Source organism: Anolis carolinensis, unplaced genomic scaffold, assembly GCF_035594765.1.
Source record: "Anolis carolinensis isolate JA03-04 unplaced genomic scaffold, rAnoCar3.1.pri scaffold_8, whole genome shotgun sequence".
Classification (NCBI taxonomy): domain Eukaryota; kingdom Metazoa; phylum Chordata; class Lepidosauria; order Squamata; family Dactyloidae; genus Anolis; species Anolis carolinensis.
The window spans coordinates 19693958-19717762 of record NW_026943819.1 but is presented as its reverse complement, the minus strand read 5'-3'; the positions used below and the strand labels follow the sequence as shown (position 1 = coordinate 19717762).

General features: G+C 38.5%; 1 protein-coding gene across 3 annotated transcripts in view; it reads left to right on the top strand.

The window, feature by feature from the left end:
* ets1 (ETS proto-oncogene 1, transcription factor) overlaps positions 1 to 21814 on the top strand; it is a 136702-nt gene extending 114888 nt beyond the window's left edge. For all 3 annotated transcript variants that reach the window (XM_062961466.1, XM_062961465.1, XM_062961467.1), the window contains 3 exons: positions 1029 to 1293; positions 12982 to 13096; positions 15320 to 21814. In XM_062961466.1, the coding sequence (XP_062817536.1) occupies positions 1029 to 1293; positions 12982 to 13096; positions 15320 to 15535 (596 nt within the window). In that variant the 3' untranslated portion in view covers positions 15536 to 21814. The remainder of the gene's footprint in view (positions 1 to 1028; positions 1294 to 12981; positions 13097 to 15319) is intronic.
* Positions 21815 to 23805: the final 1991 nt, after the last annotated feature.

Sequence of the window (23805 nt, the reverse complement as noted above, 5' to 3'; positions counted from 1 at the left end):
GTTGTAAGAGAAGAAGAGACCTCTTGGGTCATTTAGCCCAACCCTCTTCTGCCCTTGTGCCGTGGGGGCCGGATAAATGGCTTCGATGGGCCGCATCCGGCCCCCGAGCCTTAGTTTGGGGACCCCTGGTATATGGTATGATCAGTAAGGTTGACAATTTAGACTGCTTAGTAATTCCATTTGCCTATCTATCTATCTATCTATCTATCTATCTATCTATCTATCATCTATCTAGTAGAGATGACATATAATAAAACCCATAGCTAATTGACTGATGTATATCTGTTAAGGTTTGAGGAGTTTATTAATTCATTATGATAGAAACATAGGAAATTGCTGTTGTCCATTTCACTCAATGATTGCACATTCATATGATCAACTGTTCTGGATCTTGGGCAAATGACTACTTTACCACCAGCTATCTGATTCTGTTAGCTTGGGAATACTGCGAAATGTCATTTGGGTCTTCTGTGTTTGAACCATGTGCTCTAACATGAAATCATTGGCTTTTCCTTGGGGATCTTAGGACACTGGGGGTTGCAAAAATGATCTTTGGTAATAGTACATAGGCACCATAATCCCAAGTCCATGGTATCTAGATACCATGCCGATGTCTTTGATAGTTTATTTCACCCTTCTGATTTAATTGACAAAAAGAAGGCCAAGTCTATATTAGTCTCCTTTAGTCTCAACATTGATTCCCAAATTTGGAATCCCATATATTATTGCACATCAACTTCCAGAAATCATAGACATTTTTGGTGTGGAATCATGAGAATTGAAATCCAATAACATCTGGAGGACCTTGCATTGTCAAACCAGTGGATCCATAAGCTGTGACAAATGTGTCAAGGAAGGAAGGAAAGAAGGAAGGAAGGAAGGAAGGAAGGAAGGAAGGAAGGAAGGAAGGAAGGAAGGAAGGAGGGATTTTTCCTCATCTGTATCAAGGGATTGAGTGATTTAATTTGTGTGGGAAGCAACTTCACCACTTGTTGGGCACAGTCCTCATTTTTTTCCTTACCTTATAGGTAAACTTGGAGGCCAGGATTCCTTTGAGAGTATAGAAAGCTATGACAGCTGTGATCGGCTGACACAGTCGTGGAGCAGCCAGTCATCCTTCCAAAGTCTCCAGCGTGTCCCTTCTTACGACAGCTTTGATTCTGAGGACTACCCAGTGGCCTTGCCCAACCACAAGCCCAAAGGCACCTTCAAGGACTATGTTCGGGATCGGGCTGACATGAACAAGGACAAACCTGTCATTCCTGCTGCTGCTCTGGCTGGCTACACAGGTAGGTTACTCCAATTTAATTGCGGTTTATGAATTCAAAACTTGGCCTTGGGAACTGGGCCACTTCTTAAAGGTTAGTGCTATTGGTGGTTATTAGATAAATCACCTCCAGTTATATTATGCATTTGTATATCAGTGGCTGGGGAACACAAGACAGAAGTTGAACTGGGAACCTCCCATAGACAACTAGTTACCATGTGAATATAACATAGCACTAAAGAGATATAGTGGTCATTTTGAGTGGGGAATTCTAGGAATGGAAAAACAGCTTTTGTTTTCCCGGGCTGTGGCGCAGGCTGGAGAGCAAGCCAGCTGCAATTAATCACTCTGACCAGGAGGTCATGAGTTCGAGGCCCGCTCGGAGCCTATGTTTGTCTTGTCTTTGTTCTATGTTAAAAGGCATTGAATGTTTGCCTATACAGTAGAGTCTCGCTTATCCAACATAAACGGGCCAGCAGAATGTTGGATAAGTGAATATGTTGGATAATAAGGAGGGATCAAGGAAAAGTCTATTAAACATCAAATTAGGTTATGATTTTACAAATTAAGCACCAAAACATCATGTTATACAACAAATTTGACAGAAAAAGTGGTTCGATACGCAGTAATGCTAAGTAGTAATTACCGTATTTACGAATTTAGCACCAAAATATCTCGATGTATTGAAAACATTGACTACAAAAATGCGTTGGATAATCCAGAACGTTGGATAAGCGAATGTTGGATAAGTGAGACTCTACTGTATGTGTAATGTGATCCGCCCTGAGTCCCCTTCGGGGTGAGAAGGGCGGAATATAAATACTGTAAATAAATAAATAAATAAATAAATTTTGCAAGCTCCAGGTACAGTTCAGCTGGAATGTTATGTATCAACTTTTCCAAGCTGTTTCCATCTATATTTTTGGAAAACAGTTCAAACAGCCAGGGTGATGATATTTGTTTGAAACATTTGAAAGACCAGAGATTAGTGAAGGACTGCTCAGGTTGGCTTGTTCTTCCCTGTTTTGTAAATGGCAAAACTACATTTTGTAATGTGGAGATTTATCATCATTGTACAAGTATAATTTATAAGACTATTAGAAATACCTTCAAATGATGCATGCAAAGAAGCTGAAAGCACAAAATGTAGGAATACAGTATTTGAAGATCCTGTGGTTAAAAATGGAATTATATTTATGGTGATGATAAATTAAGTTACCAGAAAAGAGCACCTGGGTTGTGCTGATCACACCTTGCTGATAGCTTGTCTGGCAATGAGGTTGTTTTTGTCACTGTATCTGAAATCAACCAAGGACTGCAGTCCTCTGATGATATCTCTCACCTCTTGCCAAGAAGGTGATACATTATGCGTCGGAAACTTTTCTTAGTCTTTGATGTCTGCTTGAGCTGGTGATGAAGAAGCAACCTATTGGAACCCAGTTATCTGTCTCCCACATCTTGACCTAATTTCGCAGGTTGCTGTGGCTGCTCAGAAATGTTGCTACTGTTTCTTCTCTTTCTCATTTCTGGAGTTAGAATATTCACCGTACAGGACTTTTCGCAACTTCACAACTTCTGACCATTTTCAACACCTGGGCTGTTTAACAGCTTTCAGTCTGAGTTGTTTCTTAGTGTTGCCTAGCTAGGACTGAACCAAAGTAGCTCACAGTTAGTGTAGAAATTATGTACTCCATTACGAGAGGATAAAGAACACAGAATGGAAGACAGGAGTTGAAGTGCCAAGCTGACCATGCTCTTTCTTAAAGTTGTAGAAGTGGGAATCCAACCTGCTTTAAGAAGGGCAGCATAGCTGAGGTGACTAGGTGTGAAATCCTTTTCTCCTGTCGAGGTACAAGACAGCAATATGCTGTTATTGACAAACCAAAGCCTAGGCTTCATTGCAGACTTTGACAAACAACAGACTTCTGTTTGGGACACAATCCATTGTGTTGAGATGCAACCAACTCATCTATATATAAAAGGGTAATGAAATTTCGGCCTAGGACAAAACAACAAAACTACACATCCCAGAAACACTAAACTTGGCAGCACAACCCCTCATCCATGCCTCTACGTTCATACAACAAAAAGCTCCAGCTACTCCAGAAAATGGCCAGGCTTTGAGACTGCAAGGCTATTCACTGCTATTCCACCTGGCCAACAAAGGATTCCCATAAGCCACAGCAACGCGTGGCCGGGCAAAGCTAGTGTCATATAAAAAACAAAGGAAAGAGGTCTGCCAACTGAAATGTGAAAAAATTAAAGCATATTTAAAGAAAGTAAAGCAGGGAGAAGCGGGGTGGGGGGTGGGGGGGAGGGAGGTCTCCTAAACAGTTGTCTGAAATTACTGCATAAATAACATACGGATTTCTGTGTGATTAAGGTAGACATTATCACCCAACATCAAAACAGCTAGTTATTTATCAAATGTGTTTGTTTTCCTAATGACACATTGCACGTACACCTTTACCAACAGCCTGTAAGAAACATATTACAAGTGACAATTTGCCTGTAATGTTTTATCATAGCAATGCTCAGTCTATCTCTTTATATAACTAATAGAGCCCATAGATTACAATGGACTCCAGACCTGATAAGCAATGGTTTCACTTCATAACAAGACATTTTCATTAAGGTGACTGAGAAAATCGAAAGGGAGGGGGCCGGGTTGCTTCAGTAATTCGACTGCCACCTGCTAGACATTTGCAAATTAGAACAAAATTAGCTCTGTGTGTTCATGGTTGGTCGATGTTGCAATTATATTTTTTTCAAAGAAGTCTTGGTTTAACCAGTTAGTTCTGCTACTTAGGTGAGATAATTTTAACAATTATAGTTACTCTATATCAGTGTTTTTTATGCCAAGTATGCTTTTAAATACATTTTATAATTGTTTGTTCATATGTTTGCATACTAGATTTATCTCCAGTTTTTAAATCCTCAATAATATTATGTAAAATTAAGATAAGTAAAAGTACAACTCTCTCGTTTAAGTTTTTTTTCCCTGTTAGTTGGTAGAGGCCTGCCACAATAAAACAATAAGACCATTGGCAGAAAGTGACCAGTGTTGTAATGGGGTGTTAACATTCTTCTTGAAACCATTTTCAGTCAACAGTTGAAGCATTTTAGATCAGGTCATCTGTTCAAACACTCTTCAAGAGTATAGTATTATATCCCATCCAAACAGGTTGTAAATATAACCATGAGTCACCGTTGTTGACAGGCACCTCCAGGAATAGGTGCAGTTTCAATTGCGCTCCTGATCATTGTGGAAAGCTTAGAATCCAAGTTCAGTAGTGAATTCAAAAATACACTCAGAATGTTTGTCTGGTGTCAGGTGAGTATAACCCCATCCAACTCATTCCAAATCCCTGCTTCCTCATCTGACTTTTGACTGACCAGAAAGGACCTCTATTCTGTCCTCTATTCCGTCATGTAGTCCATTTTTTATAACTCCCATAATCCATGTGAAAGTATCAGGAAGGAACATTAATGGTTCGATATACGCAGCTGATACTGTACTGCTAGCAGAAAATACAATGACTTTGATTTTCCACTACTTACCAGAGTATAAAGCCATGACGGTTAAAGTGGTATCAAGTGTTATATTTGTACAATCCAGAGAAGCTCCAGATGATTTAGATTATTTACCTGGCCCCCGCCCTCAGTATTAAGACTTAGGCTCGCCCAAAGTCTGGAATGACTTGAAGGCACAGAATACCAACAATCCTACTTAACTTGACTATCTCATTGGCCAGAAGCAGGCCGACACTTCCCATTGAAATCCTGATAGGTTTATGTTGGTTAAAATTGTTTTTATTTTTAAATATTGTATTGTTCTTTCATTTACTAATATTGTGCTATGGTAATAATTGAATATGTCGTGTATACATATAATATTGATACTAATATTATCATGTAATACAATATAATACTAATAATTATACAATATAATAACATTAATTATACATTATATATTAAATGTAATATTACTAATAATATTACGGTAGTGGTATAGGACAATATCTATATATATAAAAGAGTGATGGCATCAGGGCAGCGGACAAAACGACAAAACTACAGGCCCCCCAACCTTGAAATTTGACAACACAACCCATCATTCACGACTCTAGGTTGATATAACAAAAAGAAAAGAAAAATAAAGTCCTAATTACAGGGAGAGGAATAATAGTTTTTATCCAATTGCTGCCAGTTTGAAGGCTAAGCTCCACCCACTTGGTCTCCTAGCAACCTACTCAGTCCAGGGGACAGGCACAGTTAGGCCTCACTTAGGCCTCTTCCACAGATTATCAGATTTTAACTGGATTATATGGCAGTGTAGACTCAAGGCCCTTCCACACAGCTATATAACTCATTTATAATCTTATATTATCTGCTTTGAACTGGATTATCTTGACTCCACACTGCCATATAATCCACTTCAGTGTGCATACTAAACATAAAGACAACCATACAACAGACATTCAATACCACCACTACCTCAACAATTTCTCACCAACACCACCAGACGACACCACAGCAACGCGTGGCCGGGCACAGCTAGTAGTAATATATAATGCTAATATTGTGCTATGCCAATAATATAATATATTGTATGTACATACAACTTGTAAGCTGCTCTGAATTCCCTTCGGGGTGAGAGAGGGTAGGGTATAAATGTAGTAAATAAATAAATAAATAGTTGTTGTTGGTTTTTTTTTCTTTTTGCACTACAAATAAGACATGTGCAGTATGCATAGGAATTTGTTCGTATTTTTTTTTCAAATGATAATTCGGCTCCTCAACAATCTGAGGGACCATGAATTGGGCCTCCACTTAAAAAGTTTGAGGGCCCCTGATTTAGATCATCTGTCATCTGCAGGCAGCTCTTAGTCGGATGAGAGTTATAGGGCATCTGAAGGGTTCCATATTATCACATCTGGAGAATACCAGGTTATGCAAGGCTGAAATGGCATCTGTCCATTTTGGATGGGGATAGTGAAGCAAACTGGAATTACAACTGCGGTTGCGTGCTTGTTGCAAACATCCCAAAGGGACTTTCCTTAAACAGGGATCCCACTGTAGTCACTATTTCATAATCTCCTGGGCCAGTCATATTTTCCGGATGATGCGAGAGAATTCCTAACGTGTGACACTCCCCAATGGCTACTGTTCAAGGGCTCTCTTCACTGCAATGGAGGCAAGACAAGGGCGGTCATTGTGAAGGGCACAAAGCATGTGAGCCCCCTCTGACTGGCTCTATTCTTAGTCCTCGCTTCTTCTCTAGGACAAAGGTCAGCAGACGGCAGTCAAGGGGCACCCGAAAATTTCTTCCTCTTCCTGGTGGGTGGAAAAGCAACCTTCTTGCGGGCTGTGCCCAAAATTGAATGGGCAACATGGTTGATTCTCCAGTGAATGAGTCCAAATGACTTCCAAAGGGCCCATAGCACTGGAGGTCATGTCATAAAAGGCAGCTTGTTGTCTGTGCCCTGGATGCCAATGCTAGAGGGTTTTTCTGCTTTGCTGTATTTTGAATCTAGGCATGGGGAAATCTCCACCTCATTTTACTATTTGTAATTTTCTCCATCTTAGTGTATTTATTTTTTCTTCCAATCTTCAATTGCATACACATTTATTTTATATTTTTGCATGTTTGCATTTCTTTTTGCAGTTTATCAGTATAATAATAATAATTATTATTATTATTATTATTATTTATACCCCGCCACCATCTCTCCACGGGGACTCGGGGTGGCTCACATGGGGCAAGGCCCGACTAGCACAATTTACAAAAACAACAGCATAAATACATTGAACAATATACAATAAAATAAAAATAAAACACAGTAAGACAATAAAACAAGAGTTAATACAACAGTAATACAGTAGAGTCTCATTTATCCAACATAAACGGGCCGGCAGAACGTTGGATAAGTGAATATGTTGGATAATAAGGAGGAATTAAGGAAAAGCCTATTAAACATCAAATTAGGTTATGATTTTACAAATTAAGCACCAAAACATCATGTTATACAACAAATTTGACTGAAAAAGTATTTCAGTATGTAGTAATGCTATGTAGTAATTACTGTATTTACGAATTTAGCACCAAAATATCACGATGTATTGAAAACATGGACTACAAAAATGCTTTGGATAATCCAGAACGTTGGATAAGCGAGTGTTGGATAAATGAGACTCTACTGTACCAGTTTTCACGACTGATTGCTGGCTGTATTTTTCTCAGCTATATGAGGAACTGGCAAAGCCACATCTGATATCCCTTACCTAAGAAAACCTAATAAAATTAATGAGTTCTCCATAAGTGAATAGGTTACTTGAAAGCACATAGTCATGCATCTTTTAGCTGTTCTGTTCACATTATAAAACCATGCACTGTTTTGTATGCACAAACTATAATTTTGTGATTCTATCAGGTGCCTTTTTGGCCAAAAAATTAGGGAGATGTGCGAAGAGTTCTAGAACATTGAATCCAATCAAATTATTTCCCATCTTAGTGAAATATCTCAGTGTTTGAATCCACTAAAAAGTGCAATGAATCTGAAAATCCTATGGAAATTAATAATGAGAATAGGTAGACATTAAAGACCCCAAATATCCAGGGGTTCTATAAATATAATCTATAAAACAATATAAAACTTGTTTCATTAAGAGATGTGAAATAGACCTTAATTGTTGAAATGGTAAAACTAGATTGGGAGCCACACGCTCTCAATGAAACTCATTGTATATCATAGTTGGCTCTTATTAATTGTTGGGCCTTTGTCTTCATTTTGTTTTATAATTTTATTTTATAGTTGATCTTATATCACTTAGAGAATTGGATTTTATAAAGTCGCCAGCAAATATAGTAATCAAAGAAATAGTAAATTGTTTTAAACCAACACAAAAGGCTTAAGCTGTGTGTTTTTGTACACACAATTATGGCTCTCTTCTGCTTTTGTATGGTTTTTCCATGATTTTTTAAACGTTTTTTTCTGTTATTGAGAGACTTGTGTTTATCACTTGCTTCCTGGAACTGATTTTCCTTGAAGCTGGAGACAGGTGTGGTCCTATTCAGCCACAGCTACTCTGAGAAGTTCTGGCTTTGGTTCTAGCTTCACTTGGCACATACGCAACTAAAACATACACCAATGCTTGGCATGTGACTCTTGCTGAATTCTGACTGTATTAATGAAAATCTAAAAGTGCTTGATAATATTTAGCACTCTGCTAAAGCATATAGGAAGTAGGGTTTTGGCAGCCTGGTAAGATGTTGAGCAAATAACCAGCAGTTTCAATCATTAGTGGTAATCTCTGGTGAAGTACCTAAGGCTTGTCTTCACAACAGGATTACAATCAACAAATGGAAGAACTTTCATGAAATTTTCTCTGATGAATTGTGATTACTGAATGCTGTCTCCTCATAAATATTGATAACTGTTTATTTAATAATATCCTTGATCAGTGCTTCTTAAGTTATTCCTGTGCAGGAATGCTAGGATTTTTCTCCCAGTGTGCCAGGGACTAGCACTACATATATGCCCACCAGCTACAAATGTTAAATGTTTTCCTGAAAATTTGCTGCAGAATGCCAGCCAACACTGGGCTATAAGATGCTTCAGCAGGGCCTTAACATAGGGTACATTTGACCTGCTGATTCCAAAAATGGCTTCAGGTTTCCCTATCGGCTCTAGTTTTTGAGATCCAGAACTTTTGCCATCTACCAGTTGCCATTTGCTCACCCATAGAAAACTATGATAGCCATATCTAAGAAACAGGAGCTGTTGTGGTCTATCCAATGTAATTTTATTTATTTATTTATTTACTACATTTATATGCCGCCCTTCTCACCCCAAAGGGGACTCAGAGCGGCTTACAAATTATATTCACATACAATACATTATATTATTGGCATAGTACAATACTAGCATAAAATTATTATATTGTACTATATCATTACATTGTAATATTATTAGTAATATTACATTTAATATATAGTATACAATTAATATTATTAAATTGTCTTATTATCAGTATTATATCATAATACATATAATATTGTCAATATTATATGTATATACAATATATTATATTATTATATTTATTATATATTATTATATATTTTCTCAATCGGTGCCTCAGATAATCACAGGAACAGGCTTAAAAACAAAAACATCAAGATTTTTTAATGGACTGGGTTATGTTTTGTTGCATGTGCCTGTTTTTTATATAAATGTAACAAGTTTTAAAAATACTCATTGTAGATAGGAAGGGCAAGAATATCCATTCTGACAATATAGGGTTTAAGATAAGAAAGTGGGGACTTTCTCTCTCTCTCTCAAAAAAAAAAAAACTCAAGTAGTAGGAATAAAGCCACAGAGGGATGTCATATTCTAAATGTGATTCCCAAGTTTTCAATAAATTCATGGCTACAGTGGGTTGGAACATCCATCCTGGGAACCTAAGATTATTGTGCCCACAGGGTTCCTTCAAGCTATATATAGGGATTTTGAAATTACTGAACACATGCAGGTTTTTCAGAAATTATTCCGCATCTCTGAGCTTCAGCTCTTGAGAACTTGGAACATATTTTTGGCCAGCTTCACTTTGCTGGTTTAGATGCAAACCCACATGGCCACAAGAAATTTGGCAAAAGGAAATGGGCACTGAAAAGCCATTGTGAGATTTACACTCAACAAAAGTGTGTGGGTGCCCAAATAATAGGGAAGGGCAGCAAAGAATTTTGCAGACAACTCAAAGAGGAAAAAAGTATTTTTAAAAAATAGGAAAATGTCAAAAATCAACAAGAAGTTACATATCTATTCTGTGTTCCTTACTCTGGAGATGATGGTTAAGGTTGGAGTGTGCAAACTGTGGCCTCTCAAGATTGTATTTGTGACCCCGAACAAAAACAGGTGAATGAGCTCTCCTGGAAGACACCAAGAGCACCTCTGTGCAGTATAACTTGTTCTAGCAAAATACATTTCTATTCTTCAGAACTTTAAGTGGAGCTTTAGGCACTTTTTGGTTTGATGTTCTTTTTTCCCTATTTTTGGGTCATTTTGAGCTTTTTCTATGGTCCCTGGGAAAGATTGGTCTTCTTCCATAAAGCTCACACCATTGTCAAAACCTTAGGCACCCACCATCAGTGTGATTAAATGAAGAGAAAAAGAAAGGCTGAGAAAGGTGCTGACTTTGAATGTTGGAAGGTGGGCTATTTAAAGTCTGAGGCAAGCTAAATAAGGACGAGAGACACTAAGTCTTGGTCATCCATCCAGCCACCCAAACACACAGGCTTTGCTTATTCTTACATGAATAGCTTGTTGAGTTGACTCACTGGCTCCGAGTTTTCGCGCGCAATGAGATTGTGCGGCTTGTTCCTGCATCAACATGCCAAATAATTTTCATACCTGCCTGCTCTTTATCACATCTCAGTAAACACAGCCAGGGAACAAAAAGTCAAGGTCAGGGGAGGCAGCAAGCAAGACGCGGGCAGGAGTGTGTTGGAGGTCAGGCTGTGGCCAAGAGCTGTTTGGAGCAGGCGAGGCCTTCATGGCAGCGGAATGACTCCTCCTTCACTCTGATGCCAAAAATATAATCTTGTTTAGAGAACCAGGAACTAAGGTTCCAAATGCACCATCCCACTGACTTTCTTAATGCAGCAACAACAACACCCTGGATGATCTAGAGATAATACCCTGCCCTTTTAGAACATATAAGAAATAAACAGTATGGCATTACATTGTTACACTTTATTTATTTATTTATTTATTTATTTATTTAGAGTATTTATATTCCACCCTTCTCACCTCGAAGGGGACTCAGGGCGGATCACATTATGTACGTATAGGGCAAACATTCAATGCCCATAAACACATCGAGCCGAGACAGAGACAACAGACAGACAGACGCAGAGGCAATTTAACCTTCTCCTGCGGGGATGTTCGATTCTGGCCACGGGGGGAGCAGCTGCTTCATCATCCACTCTGATGGCACTTCCTCATTCCAACATTGTAAATTAGTTAAACTTGCCTCCCCACTTTTTTTATAAGTGGTACCTTATTTCCTACTTGATAGATGCAACTATCTTTCGGGTTGCTAGGTCAGCAACGAGCAGGGGCTATTTTTTATTTTTAATTGATGGGTGCTCACCCCGCCACGGGCTGGCCTCGAACTCATGACCTCATGGTCAGAGTGATTTATTGCAGCAGCTGTTTACCAGCCTGCGCCACAGCCCGGCCCCACTTTGCCCACCACTGGAGACAGACAGAAGTCTTCCAAACTCTGCCTTCAGTTCTCAATTTTTTCCTGTTCAACAGAAAAATACCTCCTTTTTTAGAATTGCCAGAGTGAAACATTTAATACTTTAATAGTTAAGTGAAAGTACTTTTAATAGCTGGATGGAAAAGAGGTTGTTGGCAAGTGTTACCTGACACTTTCCCAGGTGCCCTGTCATTTGGTGACTTTTGCAATTCCCAGTTCTGGAAGTGTACAATTCCTTTCACATTTCTCTGACAATGAATTTGTCCTTTGCACAGGGAGCTACTTTTCTTTAGAATCTGGACTGAGACAATGTTGGAAGGGGGTCCTGAAGATTGGTAGTTCACCCCAGACCCCCAAAGCTCCCAGCTGAATTTGTAGTCAATGTATATTTGCTACCGAAATATAACAGCTTCGCAATTTTTGTGACTCTTACTCTTCCAGGCCAAAACAGGCTAGAAAAATGGACCTAAGCAAAGGTGATGTGATTAATTAAGATAGACTCCTGCCCTGTTGATCACTCCTGAACTAAACCATAATCATCTAGAAGTTTAATCCTTACTTTATGGTGCCCTCTTCCAAAATTCCTACTATTGGATGAGGCACTCACTTTAATTATTATTGCCCAAAGCCATTAAGATCTTTAACACCAATACTTTAAATTAGGCCAAGAAACATACTGGAAACCAGTGTTGCTGATGAGGTCCCATCATGGTAAGAAGTCCTACTTCTTATATACCGGTTTTGTTTTGAACTTATTGAAGTGTGAATTCCTGTGTAAATTGCAAGCATCCAAACAAGATCTGAAATGCAAAATTGAGCTTGCTTGGATTATTACGGAGGAGGAAACATTAGAGGGTCTGAGAGCCACTATGCTAGCCCAGAAATCCCCATTGTGGACTGTACCAGCCATGACCCGGGCTGTGGCGCAGGCGGGAGAGCAAGCCAGCTGTAACCAGCTGCAGTGAATCACTCTGACCAGGAGGTCATGAGTTCGAGGCCCGCTCAGAGCCTATGTTTGTTTGTCTTTGTTCTATGTTAAAAGGCATTGAATGTTTGCCTATATGTGTAATGTGATCCGCCCTGAGTCCCCTTTGGGGTGAGAAGGGCGGAATATAAATGCTGTAAATAAATAAATAAATGACCGATTAACAAAACCCGAAGAAGAAAAAAGGAAGTGGACAGAGTTCCAGTTCTCAAACCGTTTATAGGGATTGTTCAAGGAGCAAAAAAAAAATTACTGACACCTCTAGCAGGTTGCAAGGCCCATAAAATCTGGATTATTGGTATATCTGACTGTGAAATAGGTTGTGTAGAAGTATTAGAAACCCAGCATTTCTTCCAGCTGCTAACCTTGGCTGTTGTTATTGCTCCTACAGAACAGAGAGTCTTATCATGGATTTCATTATTAATTTGATTGGTTTTCCTTCATGTTCTTTTGCTGTCTTAGGTAGTGGACCCATCCAGCTGTGGCAATTCCTGCTGGAGCTTCTCACAGACAAATCCTGCCAGTCTTTCATCAGCTGGACAGGGGATGGCTGGGAATTCAAACTCTCGGATCCTGATGAGGTATGTATGATTCACATCAAACTTATTAGTTATAATCATTATTGTTTATTTATGTAATGCAATCGCTATACATGCTGCTTTACAAGAAAAAGAGAAAGAAGAAACCAGTCCTTAAAGTTTACAATCGAAGGACACACAAGGAAAAGGAAAAAGCAGTGGGAGAGGGGAATAATTTTTGCAAGTGATGCCGGTTCTTTTCTCCATCGTTGACCAGGGCAGTGGCAGTTGAAACAGAAAAAGAGAGAGCAGTGCCTGCCTCTTTTTCTTGCCCTCCAAGGCCACAGCAATGGCAGCTAGGGTGGAGAGAGGACCTTTCATCTGTTGCTGGGTCTAGGCAGGGCAGAACTGTTTTCTGTCCTGGTTTTTTCGGTGAGCCCCAAGCCCATTATTGGGGGGGGGGGGGCTTCCTGTTACATGCTCCCGAAGGTAACGAAAATCCAAAAGAACAAATGTAACAAAGGAAAATGGGTTCTGCACGCAACTTTTGTAGCCAGCTCCAGTGAATAGCCTGGCTGCTACTGTTTGGACCAACTGATGTTTTTGAGCACTTTTCAAAGACAGCTTCACATAGAGCACAGTATGGTCTTCCAAGTCAGAGTGAATCTGAGCAATTTCTGCAAAGTGGTAGGCAAATTCTGCAGAATGGGCTGCTGAGTGGTTTACATTTTCTTTCGAGACATACTATTGCACATCCCAATAACTCAAAACAGCTCCACTGAACAATTATACCGTATATACTCGAGTATAAGCCGACCCGAATATAAGCCGAGGCACCTAATTTTACCACAAAAAAACTGGGAAAACGTATTGACTCGAGTATAAGCCGAGGGTGGGAAATGCAGCAGCTACTGGTAAATTTCAAAATAAAAATAGATACTAATAAAATTACATTAACTGAGGCATAAGTGGGGTAAATGTTTTTTGAATATTTACCATATTTCAAAGAAAAACAGTAAGCTAACTCTGTAAGTGCATAAGTAGGGTCAACAAAAACAATATAGTATCAACAATAACTTTATAATAATCATCATCATTATCATGATCATCAACATAATAACTTCCTTTGTATCCTGCTCTATCTATCTCCCCATGGGGACTCAGGCCGGCTTCCAACATAGTAACAGGCAAACATTCAATGCCTATATAATCAATGCAGAGCTATATATAGCTCTATAATTATATATACTAATTTCACATTTGCATTTCCCCCCTGAAAAGTTTACAAATCCTCTGTGCATTTCCCTCCTGCAATATTTGCAAGTCCCATTTATCTATGTTTACATCTATCTAGACATCTCTCTCTCTGTGTGTGCATATTTAAAAGGCCTATATCTATATTAATATCTATCTATCTAGACATTGCTCTATATATAGAGAATTATATCTTTATAGGACTTTCAGAGGCTTGCAAACATATGACGGGAAAATTTATATGTTAAATTAATGTATTTGTAGGGGGAAATCTATATATTATTTACAAGCTTTCGGGTATGTATTTGCCCAAGGAAGAAATGCAAGCAAAGCCCTCCTAAAAACAACTTTGGCCTCTTTTCTTCTCCCCTTTCCCACCTCTTTTATTTATCCCTTTTCAAACTCTAAAAGTAGCCAGAAAAGGCTTTTTAAAACTTCCCTTCCTCTCCCAAAAACCCACCCCATTTTTGTTTCCTTGGGAATAAAAAGAAATGTACACCTTCTGTTGCTCTTCTTTCCCTCCTTCCCTCCCTATTGACTCAAACGTTCTTGCAATAATAGTAATAATAATAATAAATCCTGCAAATTTGGAAAGAGTCTCTCTTTTTCTTCCCTTTCCACCATGCAATATATTTTTTTCTTCCTGGCTTGCAAGAGGCTCTCACTCACTCTTCTTTCGCTTTTGAAAACATTCCCTTGTCTCTCTCTTTCTTAATAAATAAGATAACTCCAGCCTGGGATGAGAAGTGGAGAAGGGAGGTTTTGGAAAAGAAAACATACTGTGGCCTCCAGGCTCCGCTGCCTGCTTGACCTTGACCCGATTATAAGCCGAGGGAGGCTTTTTCAGATCATAAATAAGGGCTGAAAAACTCGGCTTATCTTCGAGTATATACGGTTTGTAGATGGAGTAGTGTTAGCCAGAAAAGGCTTTTTTGCTACCTTGCTTGCAGACAAATAACAACACCAATATTTTATTTTAAAGTCCATATTATATATCGTAATGGTTGGCCTTGTGGGTTTTTATATTTCCAGGTGGCAAGGAGATGGGGCAAAAGGAAAAACAAGCCAAAAATGAACTATGAGAAGTTGAGCCGTGGATTGCGTTACTACTATGACAAGAACATCATCCACAAGACAGCCGGGAAGCGCTATGTCTACCGTTTTGTGTGTGATTTGCAGAGCCTGCTGGGCTACACCCCTGAGGAGCTCCATGCCATGTTGGATGTGAAGCCAGATGCTGATGAGTGAATGGAAGAAGTGGGCTAGAAGAGAAACCTGTATGGGAGAAATTCCTTAGGCCTATCTAAAAATTCTATTGGACAACATGTTTTAGGTGGTCACCATTTCCATTTCAAAGAAAAATCAGATTGTGAAGGGGCAGGCTGTTAAGCTTTTGAATGAAACTGTGACATAATGTGTCTGTGAGTAGAAAGCCGCTTTTCTCATTGGAACGTTCTTGGAAGGTTTTATTCAGTTTTATATTTTAACATTTCAGGAATAAAGATCTTTACGGTTAACTGCCCATTACAAATTATTTAACCAGTTAATTCACGATTGTCTCCCCTCCCAGGGCCATAAACTGACAATCCACAAGCTCATAAGGCTCTCTTTTTTGTGGGAAATGCCCATAACATCCTGTTTTAACTGAAATAGCCGAGAACTGTGATCCTTGATCATTTTCATTTCAAAAAAGATAAGATTTTCTTTGTTAATCTTGTTCTCATTGTTATCAGATGGGGACCAAAAAACTTTTTAAAAAATTGTAAAAAAAAAGTTATTTTATTAAATTTTGTGCCAGTATTTTTAAAATAGTCTTAAGCTCTAAGATGGTTTCAGTATTGCAATATGTGTGTTTGTTTGTTTTCTATACCAGCTGTAAATTTAATTAGCATTGAGGGGAAAGAAGTACAGAGTCTATGTAGACCCCCACCAGAAATAGACAGACTTGACATCTCCATAAAAAATCAACTGGGGAGAAGAAGACAAGAGTTGTAAATGAGTGGCTGTTTTGCTTTAACACTGAGGCTCCTGCACTTTACTCCCTTGTTCTGTCATTATAGCTGGTAATCTTTTGACTAACAATACTATCCTTACATTCATTCCCACTTTGAGTTGAAGGAAAGGCTGTATTCTGATGTTCAAATTTCATTGCCTAATCCTATATGCATTCTTTTTGACATCATGGCCTTGAGACTCCCATAATTTGGGATTTATAGTTCAACAACATCTGGAACATTGCACGTTAATTATCCTTGATTGAGTTAATGCAATCATCCATCATTTATTGATCATTGGTGTTTCAACTCAAGTATTTACATTCCAGTGTAAAGCCTTACTAGAGGAGCTACACCAAATTGGTATATTCAAGTTGGACTTAGAATTGGACTGAGGCTAGAAGCACCAATTGCTAATTTTATGCAGCTATACAGAGCACCTTCCAACTACCTGTAGTGGAGTAATTATATATGAAATATTTTTTTTCTTGATGGATGCACGAACTGGGTATACAAATCCTTTAAATTCTATAAATCTAGCTTCTTCATCCTTTGGAGAAAAAAATAGGAGACGAAAGAAGACATAATGTCATTCTCAGGGTTACTGGAAAAGTTGATGCTGCGCCAGGACTTGAAATTAGAACCCTAAACCATTAAGTGCCTGAAATCCAATGTATAAAATCCTGAGCAGGAAATCAAAACCTTTTGAAAATGTATCCTTTGAAAAGGAGGACACATTTAGTATTGGAGTCTTAATCCAATGCTCAACCCACTCAGAAAAGGATATATTTTGTTGCTTGCCTTCAAGTCGTTCTTGATTTTCAGTAACCCTAGAACAGAAGAATCAAACCCATTTTCACCAAGGACCACATCGCCCTTATGGTTGCTTTCAAAGGGCCGTTTGTATTTATAAGACTGTATAAAAGTAACTCTGTTACTCTAGTATTGAAAGCCTCACAGGCCACAAATAATGATGTGGTGGACCAGATTTGGTCCATGGCCTTACATTTGACACGTGTGCCCTGGAACCTATCATAGTATTTTCTTGGCAAGGCTAGTTCAGAAAGGATTTGTCTTTGCCACCTTTTTAGTTGTGTAACTTGTCAAAAGTCAACCAATAAGTTTCCATGTCTGAGTACAGATATGAATCCTGGTCTCCTAGAGTCTTAACCTAATGCTCTAACCATGCTGGCTATCCATTGTAGCATTTCCCTGCTCCAGTAGCTTTTAAAGAATACGATAAAAGCTATGAACATGATACTGAAATAGACCACTTCATTTTATATGGAAGAGGATTCCAGTGTGCACTACTCCTGAGGAGTTGTGGTCTAGGCAGGGCTTTAAGGCATCCTCTGTGGTTTTCAGAGGGCAATGTTGTCCATTATAATCAGTAATATAGTCTTAAGTAGTATTTCAAAGATGGGCTTCCAAAAGGCATGAACGAATAATGAGGCCATAGTGTGGGAATGACCACCGTCTGTTGAGATCCTAGAAAGATATTGCCTGTTAGGAAATCCATTAATGAACTAGACAAGTCAGTGATCTATCTGTCTCAGTTTGACTAATTAATTCTCTGTCTCACCACTTTTTCTGCTGTTTTTAAAAGTTCTCAATTTATTTTTCTCCATTTTCTCCTTCCTCCTCAGCTTACTTCTGTTGCTGCACACTGAATTCATACTGAAAAAGTATTATTATTAATTTTTTTGCTCAACTAACTCAGAGGAGAAGAGGACAGGAGGAGACAAAAATCTTGCTTTTCCCAGTAGGCTCTGGCAAAAGCAAACTGCTGCAGTTTCTTCTGGCTTGAGGTTTTTTTTTCATTCATAACTTTTTCTAGCTTGACTGCACTCTGATGTTGCTCAGCCACATCTGTCCCATTTTTCGCCTGTGAAATGTTGGAAGGATTCTACAGCTTTTCTGAATAACTGCATGTCTGTTGGGCTTATAAATATATTCTTCACTCAGAATAAAAACCAACTAATGTTAGAAAACAGCCACAGTGAGGAAGAGGCATAGTGCTCTTGGTGTGCCATGTATTAACATTGATTCCTATGGTATGACTAAACAACCAACATGCAGTGGTAGGCATGATTTCAACTATCATGACTACTTATGCATAGATGTCTAGATTTCTTGACTCCTGACTCCACTAAAGTTCTCAAAGCTCCATGGGTTAGTAGGTATCACAATTAAAATACTCTGAATTCTGTGATGTAGAGCAAAATTCTCCAGTCTGGTGCCTAGTAGATAAAAATATATTTCAACAAATCTGAAGAACACTAGTTTAAGGAAGGCTGCCACCCAACATAGTTGGTTGACAACTTGCAGTAATAGCTTCCATTTGTTTTGACTTGGCTGGTTGAAGAGCTTGGTTTTGCTGGGTGAAAGTTAAGCTCAGTATTTCTTGGGAATCTATAGAACGAAGATGTTGAGCTAGGGCTATTGATGGTGAGTGGTCTTGGTGCAAAGAAGGATAAAATGGATTCAGGACATATGGTTTTGCCACATTTTATTCCATGAGGAAGATGAAAGGATATGATTGGAAGATGAGAGCAATGAAAAGCTAGTGGAGAGGAGAAAAGATTACATTCAAATTTCAAAAATGAATTTCCTTTCTAACGTTGTATGCTATGGATTCTTCAGCAGTCAGTTACAGTATCTAAGAAAAAAGGAGAAATATCCTTGGCAAATCAAAAAGAAAGATTATCTTTTTAGATTCCAGAGTCATTGTAGTCTTTTCATATCCCTGCAAGTAAAAGCTGATCCAAATTATCTTTGGGTCCTTCCATTTTTCACAGGAATGCTAAAAGGATCAACCTTCCATGCAAACTTTTCAAATGCCAACTGGAAGATACAATTTCGGGGAATGCTTCAGGACCTAAAATTGAATGGGTGTCCTGAAGCATTCCAGGGCTTCAGAAAGCATCATATTGCTAAGTAGCATAGAAATAGCCAAAATGAAACAAAAAAATAAATAAAAATATTTTCAAATTTTAAATTTTACAAAATCGGAATACATATATCCCTATGGTCTGAAATTTTCAGCCAGGGCATTTTAAGAAAAGGATATGCTTTCGTATAACATGAGTCTGCTGAGAGGTTCATTGAATTCAGTGAGACCTACTCCTGCGTAAATTATGACATAGGTCAGAACAATTAATTTCGCTTTAAAAAATACATACACCTTCTCCAAAACCAGGTATGAGATATTGCCATATTCCTTTTTGTTTCTCACTTTCAGCATTTTTGGTAGCTCATGTGGCTCCTGGAGCCTCCCAGGGAAGAACTGGCCATGGGAGTCACACAATTGTCCCTCCCTGGTCTAGATGACAAGGTTTGGTCCAAGCAATGCATTGGTGGGTAGATCATTTTTCACCACCAAGAGTACTGGAGATGATTCTGGTTTTACAAATCTCAGTCAAGTTTTGGCCCAGATCAATCAAGATTAACCTTTCAAAAAGTATTCTCAGGGATCTTGAAGGGCAGCAGAGTTGCATCAGTACCTCAGGACACCATATGTGGCATTTGTCCCTTGTCAATGTCTGTGCCTGACTTGCTGCTTGCCTTTGAAGGCAATGATGGACGGGCAGCTTTGTCTTCACACTGTGTTCCGTCATTGCTTCCGGTTGATGTCCTTCCCCTTTACAGAGCGCACAACTAGAGCTGGCCCTAGGTATTTTTCAAGTGTAGGCGAACAGAATTTTGGTGCCCCCCCCCCCTAAACCAATCACTGAAAAATAAAAGCGTTGGATAAGCGAAAATGTTTGATAATAAGGAAGGATTAAGGAAAAGCCTATTAAACATCAAATTACATTAAGATTTTACAAATTAAGCACTAAAACATCATGTTTTACAACAAATCAACAGAAAAAGCAGTTCAATACCTTGCAGAGAGGCAGGCCGTAGGAGACGGGAGTTGCCTCGATGGCGCCCCCAACAAGATGGCACCACAGGCAACTGCCTAGTTGGCCTGGTGGTTGAATCGCCTCTGCGCACAACCCATGTTGAACTAGATGAAAGTAGAAAGGACATAATAGATGTCCTTTCTGATTTGATGTCAAACTATATTTTTGCTTTCAAAGTTGGAGTAATGTATCACCACTCAATTGTGCTCTCTTAGTCATAATGGATCCCTCTCTCTCCTAAATGCCCTAAAGGTACCAGATCCCATCTAACCTTGGAAGCTGAGCTCTGGTTCCTTAAATGGGAGAACACCAATACATACTAGGTGGTGTACTCTATATTTCAGAGACAAAATCACCTCTGTGTATCCCTTACCTAAAAAAAAACCTATGAAATTCATGTAGTTGCCAGAAGTACAGACAACTTTAAGGCACACAGACAATCCAAAGGGCAGGAGAAATATCCCAATGACTGGGGTAATCCCATCTCCCTTTTTTCTTCAAGTCCCTGCTTTGTAGTGCAACTGGGAGAATATAGGGTTTGCATTTCTTTTTCCTGCCTTATTCCATAATTCCAACTTCAGAAGCCAGTCAATAATCATTTAGTCATTCTACAACCTAATTTCTAATCCTACTTCCTTGCATTTTATTTAAGCAGCGACAATGCTTTCATTATATGACAATCTGCCTTTTATTCCTCAACGTTCTGAGCTAATCATTTAGGAATGTGTTGGAGATATCCAGATGGGAGCTAGGAAAACACAAAGAGCAAACCTAGGCTTCCAACTGAATGTACACTGTACTATAACGATTCTTGGCTTTCTTATGACTGTATTTTTTTATCATATATGTTTTCGTCTTATTCACATGTTACATTTTAGGTGTACATTTGGAAAAGCCACACCAGTGACAATGTTATGTATCAAGCAGCCCCGTGTGCAACTTTTCTAATGTCATGATTTGCCTTATAAGATATTCATGTTTCCTCAAAATTGCCAATTTATTTTCTCAAGTCCTCCTTCCGTTGGGCTCTCTTCGGGGCCAATGAACTCTTGCCTCCATTCCAAAGATTTTGAATAGATGATACCTGATGTATCCATATATGTTAGACAAAAGTATCTCCAGGAATTAACTGCCTCAGTGAAACAAGTTTTTGTTTTTTTTGAAAGAAATATATATGAAGTTGTGTTATTTTTTTCCTTTTTTTGGTCTTTGTTTTTATACCTGTTTTTAAGCTGATAATTTTAGCAAAAAAAAGATTGTTATATTATGCTGTTCAACTATTTTCCAACTTGTATTTTCATATAATTTATATTTTATAGAACTGAAAAAAACAACTTAAAAGGCAAGTTTTTTTAAAGAAAAAAAAGCAGGTGCTTTTTGAGAAAAGAAAACCAAACTCAACTGAGGTAGCATAGAGATGTAGCGATGTCTGTGTTTTTTAAAAAAAAGAAAACTCAAAACAGTAACCCCTCCCACACTGAAGACTTAATAGGGAGTGGAGCTGGTTTTGTTTAAATTGCTGATGCTGGCACATCATTCTTCTGGAGAGTTTTTTTGTTTAAGAAATAAACTGTATCCTGATTTCATATTGTATTTTAAACCATTTAAAATAAAAATAAAAATCACAATATTGTGGTCTGTTTCTTTGGTTCCCAGCTTTAGCAAAGGCAGAACATGGCTAATGCATAATGATAGAACCTTTTGAATCCTTGGTCTGGAAAAGAAATTCAGAAAGTGACGTCACTCTAGTCAGCATTGTCCCCAAGCCAATGTTAGTTTAAATGCGTGGAGTATAGATGCACGAGGCCATCTCTGACATTAGACAATAGACATAGAGAAGTTGTTGCCTTGATGGACCATTTAATGGATGGTGTGGAGGTGACAGCACTGCCTACCCGCTGACAATTGTAGTCTCTTGGAAAATAAAGTAGTTAAGCGATGTAGGATCTTCCCTACATCACTTAATATCCCCTACATTGCTTAACAGATTCAATATCCACAATTGCACTTACCCATGTTCCCCTCTAAAAACAAAACCATTCCACACATTTATGTACCTCTACGGCCCCTTCTACACTTCCATCTAAAATCTAAATTATCAGCTTTAAACTGGGTTATATGGCAGTATAGAAGGTGTCTAAATCCTCGAATACAATACTATAATATGATTTTCCTTCCAAGTATAATAAACCTATAGGGTATGCTATTATCCAAGTTTCAGGTATCCAAAGGAGTTCTTGGGACACATTACTGTTGATATGAAGTCATATTGTACTCTGAATCCCTCCAACGGAGGTTTCTCTTACGTTGAATATGTTGGGAATCATCCTGGACTACTCAAGTCCAAACGTAGTTAGATAGATGATAGAGTTAGATTGAGGGAATCCTTTCCTGTTTCCAAGCATGCCTAGATAGGCTTTACTGTGTTTCACTCTATCCTGTTTATGTCACATCCCTTACTTTGAAGTTAGTAGAAATGTAAATCTTTAGGGACACTAACTTCCCATTGGTCAGAATATCTTTTATGGCCCCAATAAACTGGACCATGAGGTTGGAACCATTTTGTTTCTCTCTGACAAGAAGCATCTTGCCATCTCTCCTGGCAAGATGTAACTATTTAGATGCTTGTTATTTTTCCTTTCTTATTTTTCCTTAGAAACCAGTCTAGAGTAGACTAGACAGCTCCCAAGCCTTTCTATCTACAATGGAGTTCTTTTTACCTGAATAAATACTTTTTGAACTTTTATTGAGACTGTAGTCCATTGCAATCCTAACTAGACAAAGGCTTCTCTTGCTCACCCCGTGTAAGTAACTGTTGCATTTGAAAGCTTTGTTTTGCTACTCTGCTGATTTTGGTGGAATCTCCTCAGAGAGGGTTAAATTGAGTCTAACCGCTCAGAGATTACCACAATAAAATAAATTTCACTTATCCATACAATTGACTTCTCTTAGTAGAATGGAGGAATACACCCTCTTCTTTTTAATCCACAAAGTATATGGAATTAGCCCTGACAGAGCAGCAGAGTTGAGCTGGATCTACACTGCCAAATAATACAGTTTGAACTGTGTTATACAGCCAATGTAGGCCCATATGGTGCAGTTCAATGTAGTTCAAACTGAATTATATGGGTGTACACTGACCATATAATGCAGTTTAAACTGCATTATCTGACAGTGTGCATCTAAGTGTGCTTTAATGGAACTGCACCCCAAATGTCACATACTCAAACCCAAATATGAAAATATTCTACTTGCTTAGAAAAAGGAATTAGATGTTACAGAAGGTACAAGATAGGCTTTCTACACAACCATATAACCCAGAATATCAAGTCAAAAAATCCCACAATTGAACTGGGTTATCTGAGTCTACACTGCCATATATCCCAGTTCAAAGCAGAAAATGTGCGATTTTATTCAGCTGTGTGGAAGGGGCCAAAGATGCTCTAATTGGAACTGACAATATGGTTTGTGCCAGTGTCTACTAATGATGTAAAATATATGAAACAATCTCATTCTAATTTGTCTACTCAGTAAGCAGCAACCAATGGCATTGTGCAAGCATTACAGTAAGGATTATTGGGTAAAATAAAGGATAAGGCTTCTGTACTTTTCATGGTTG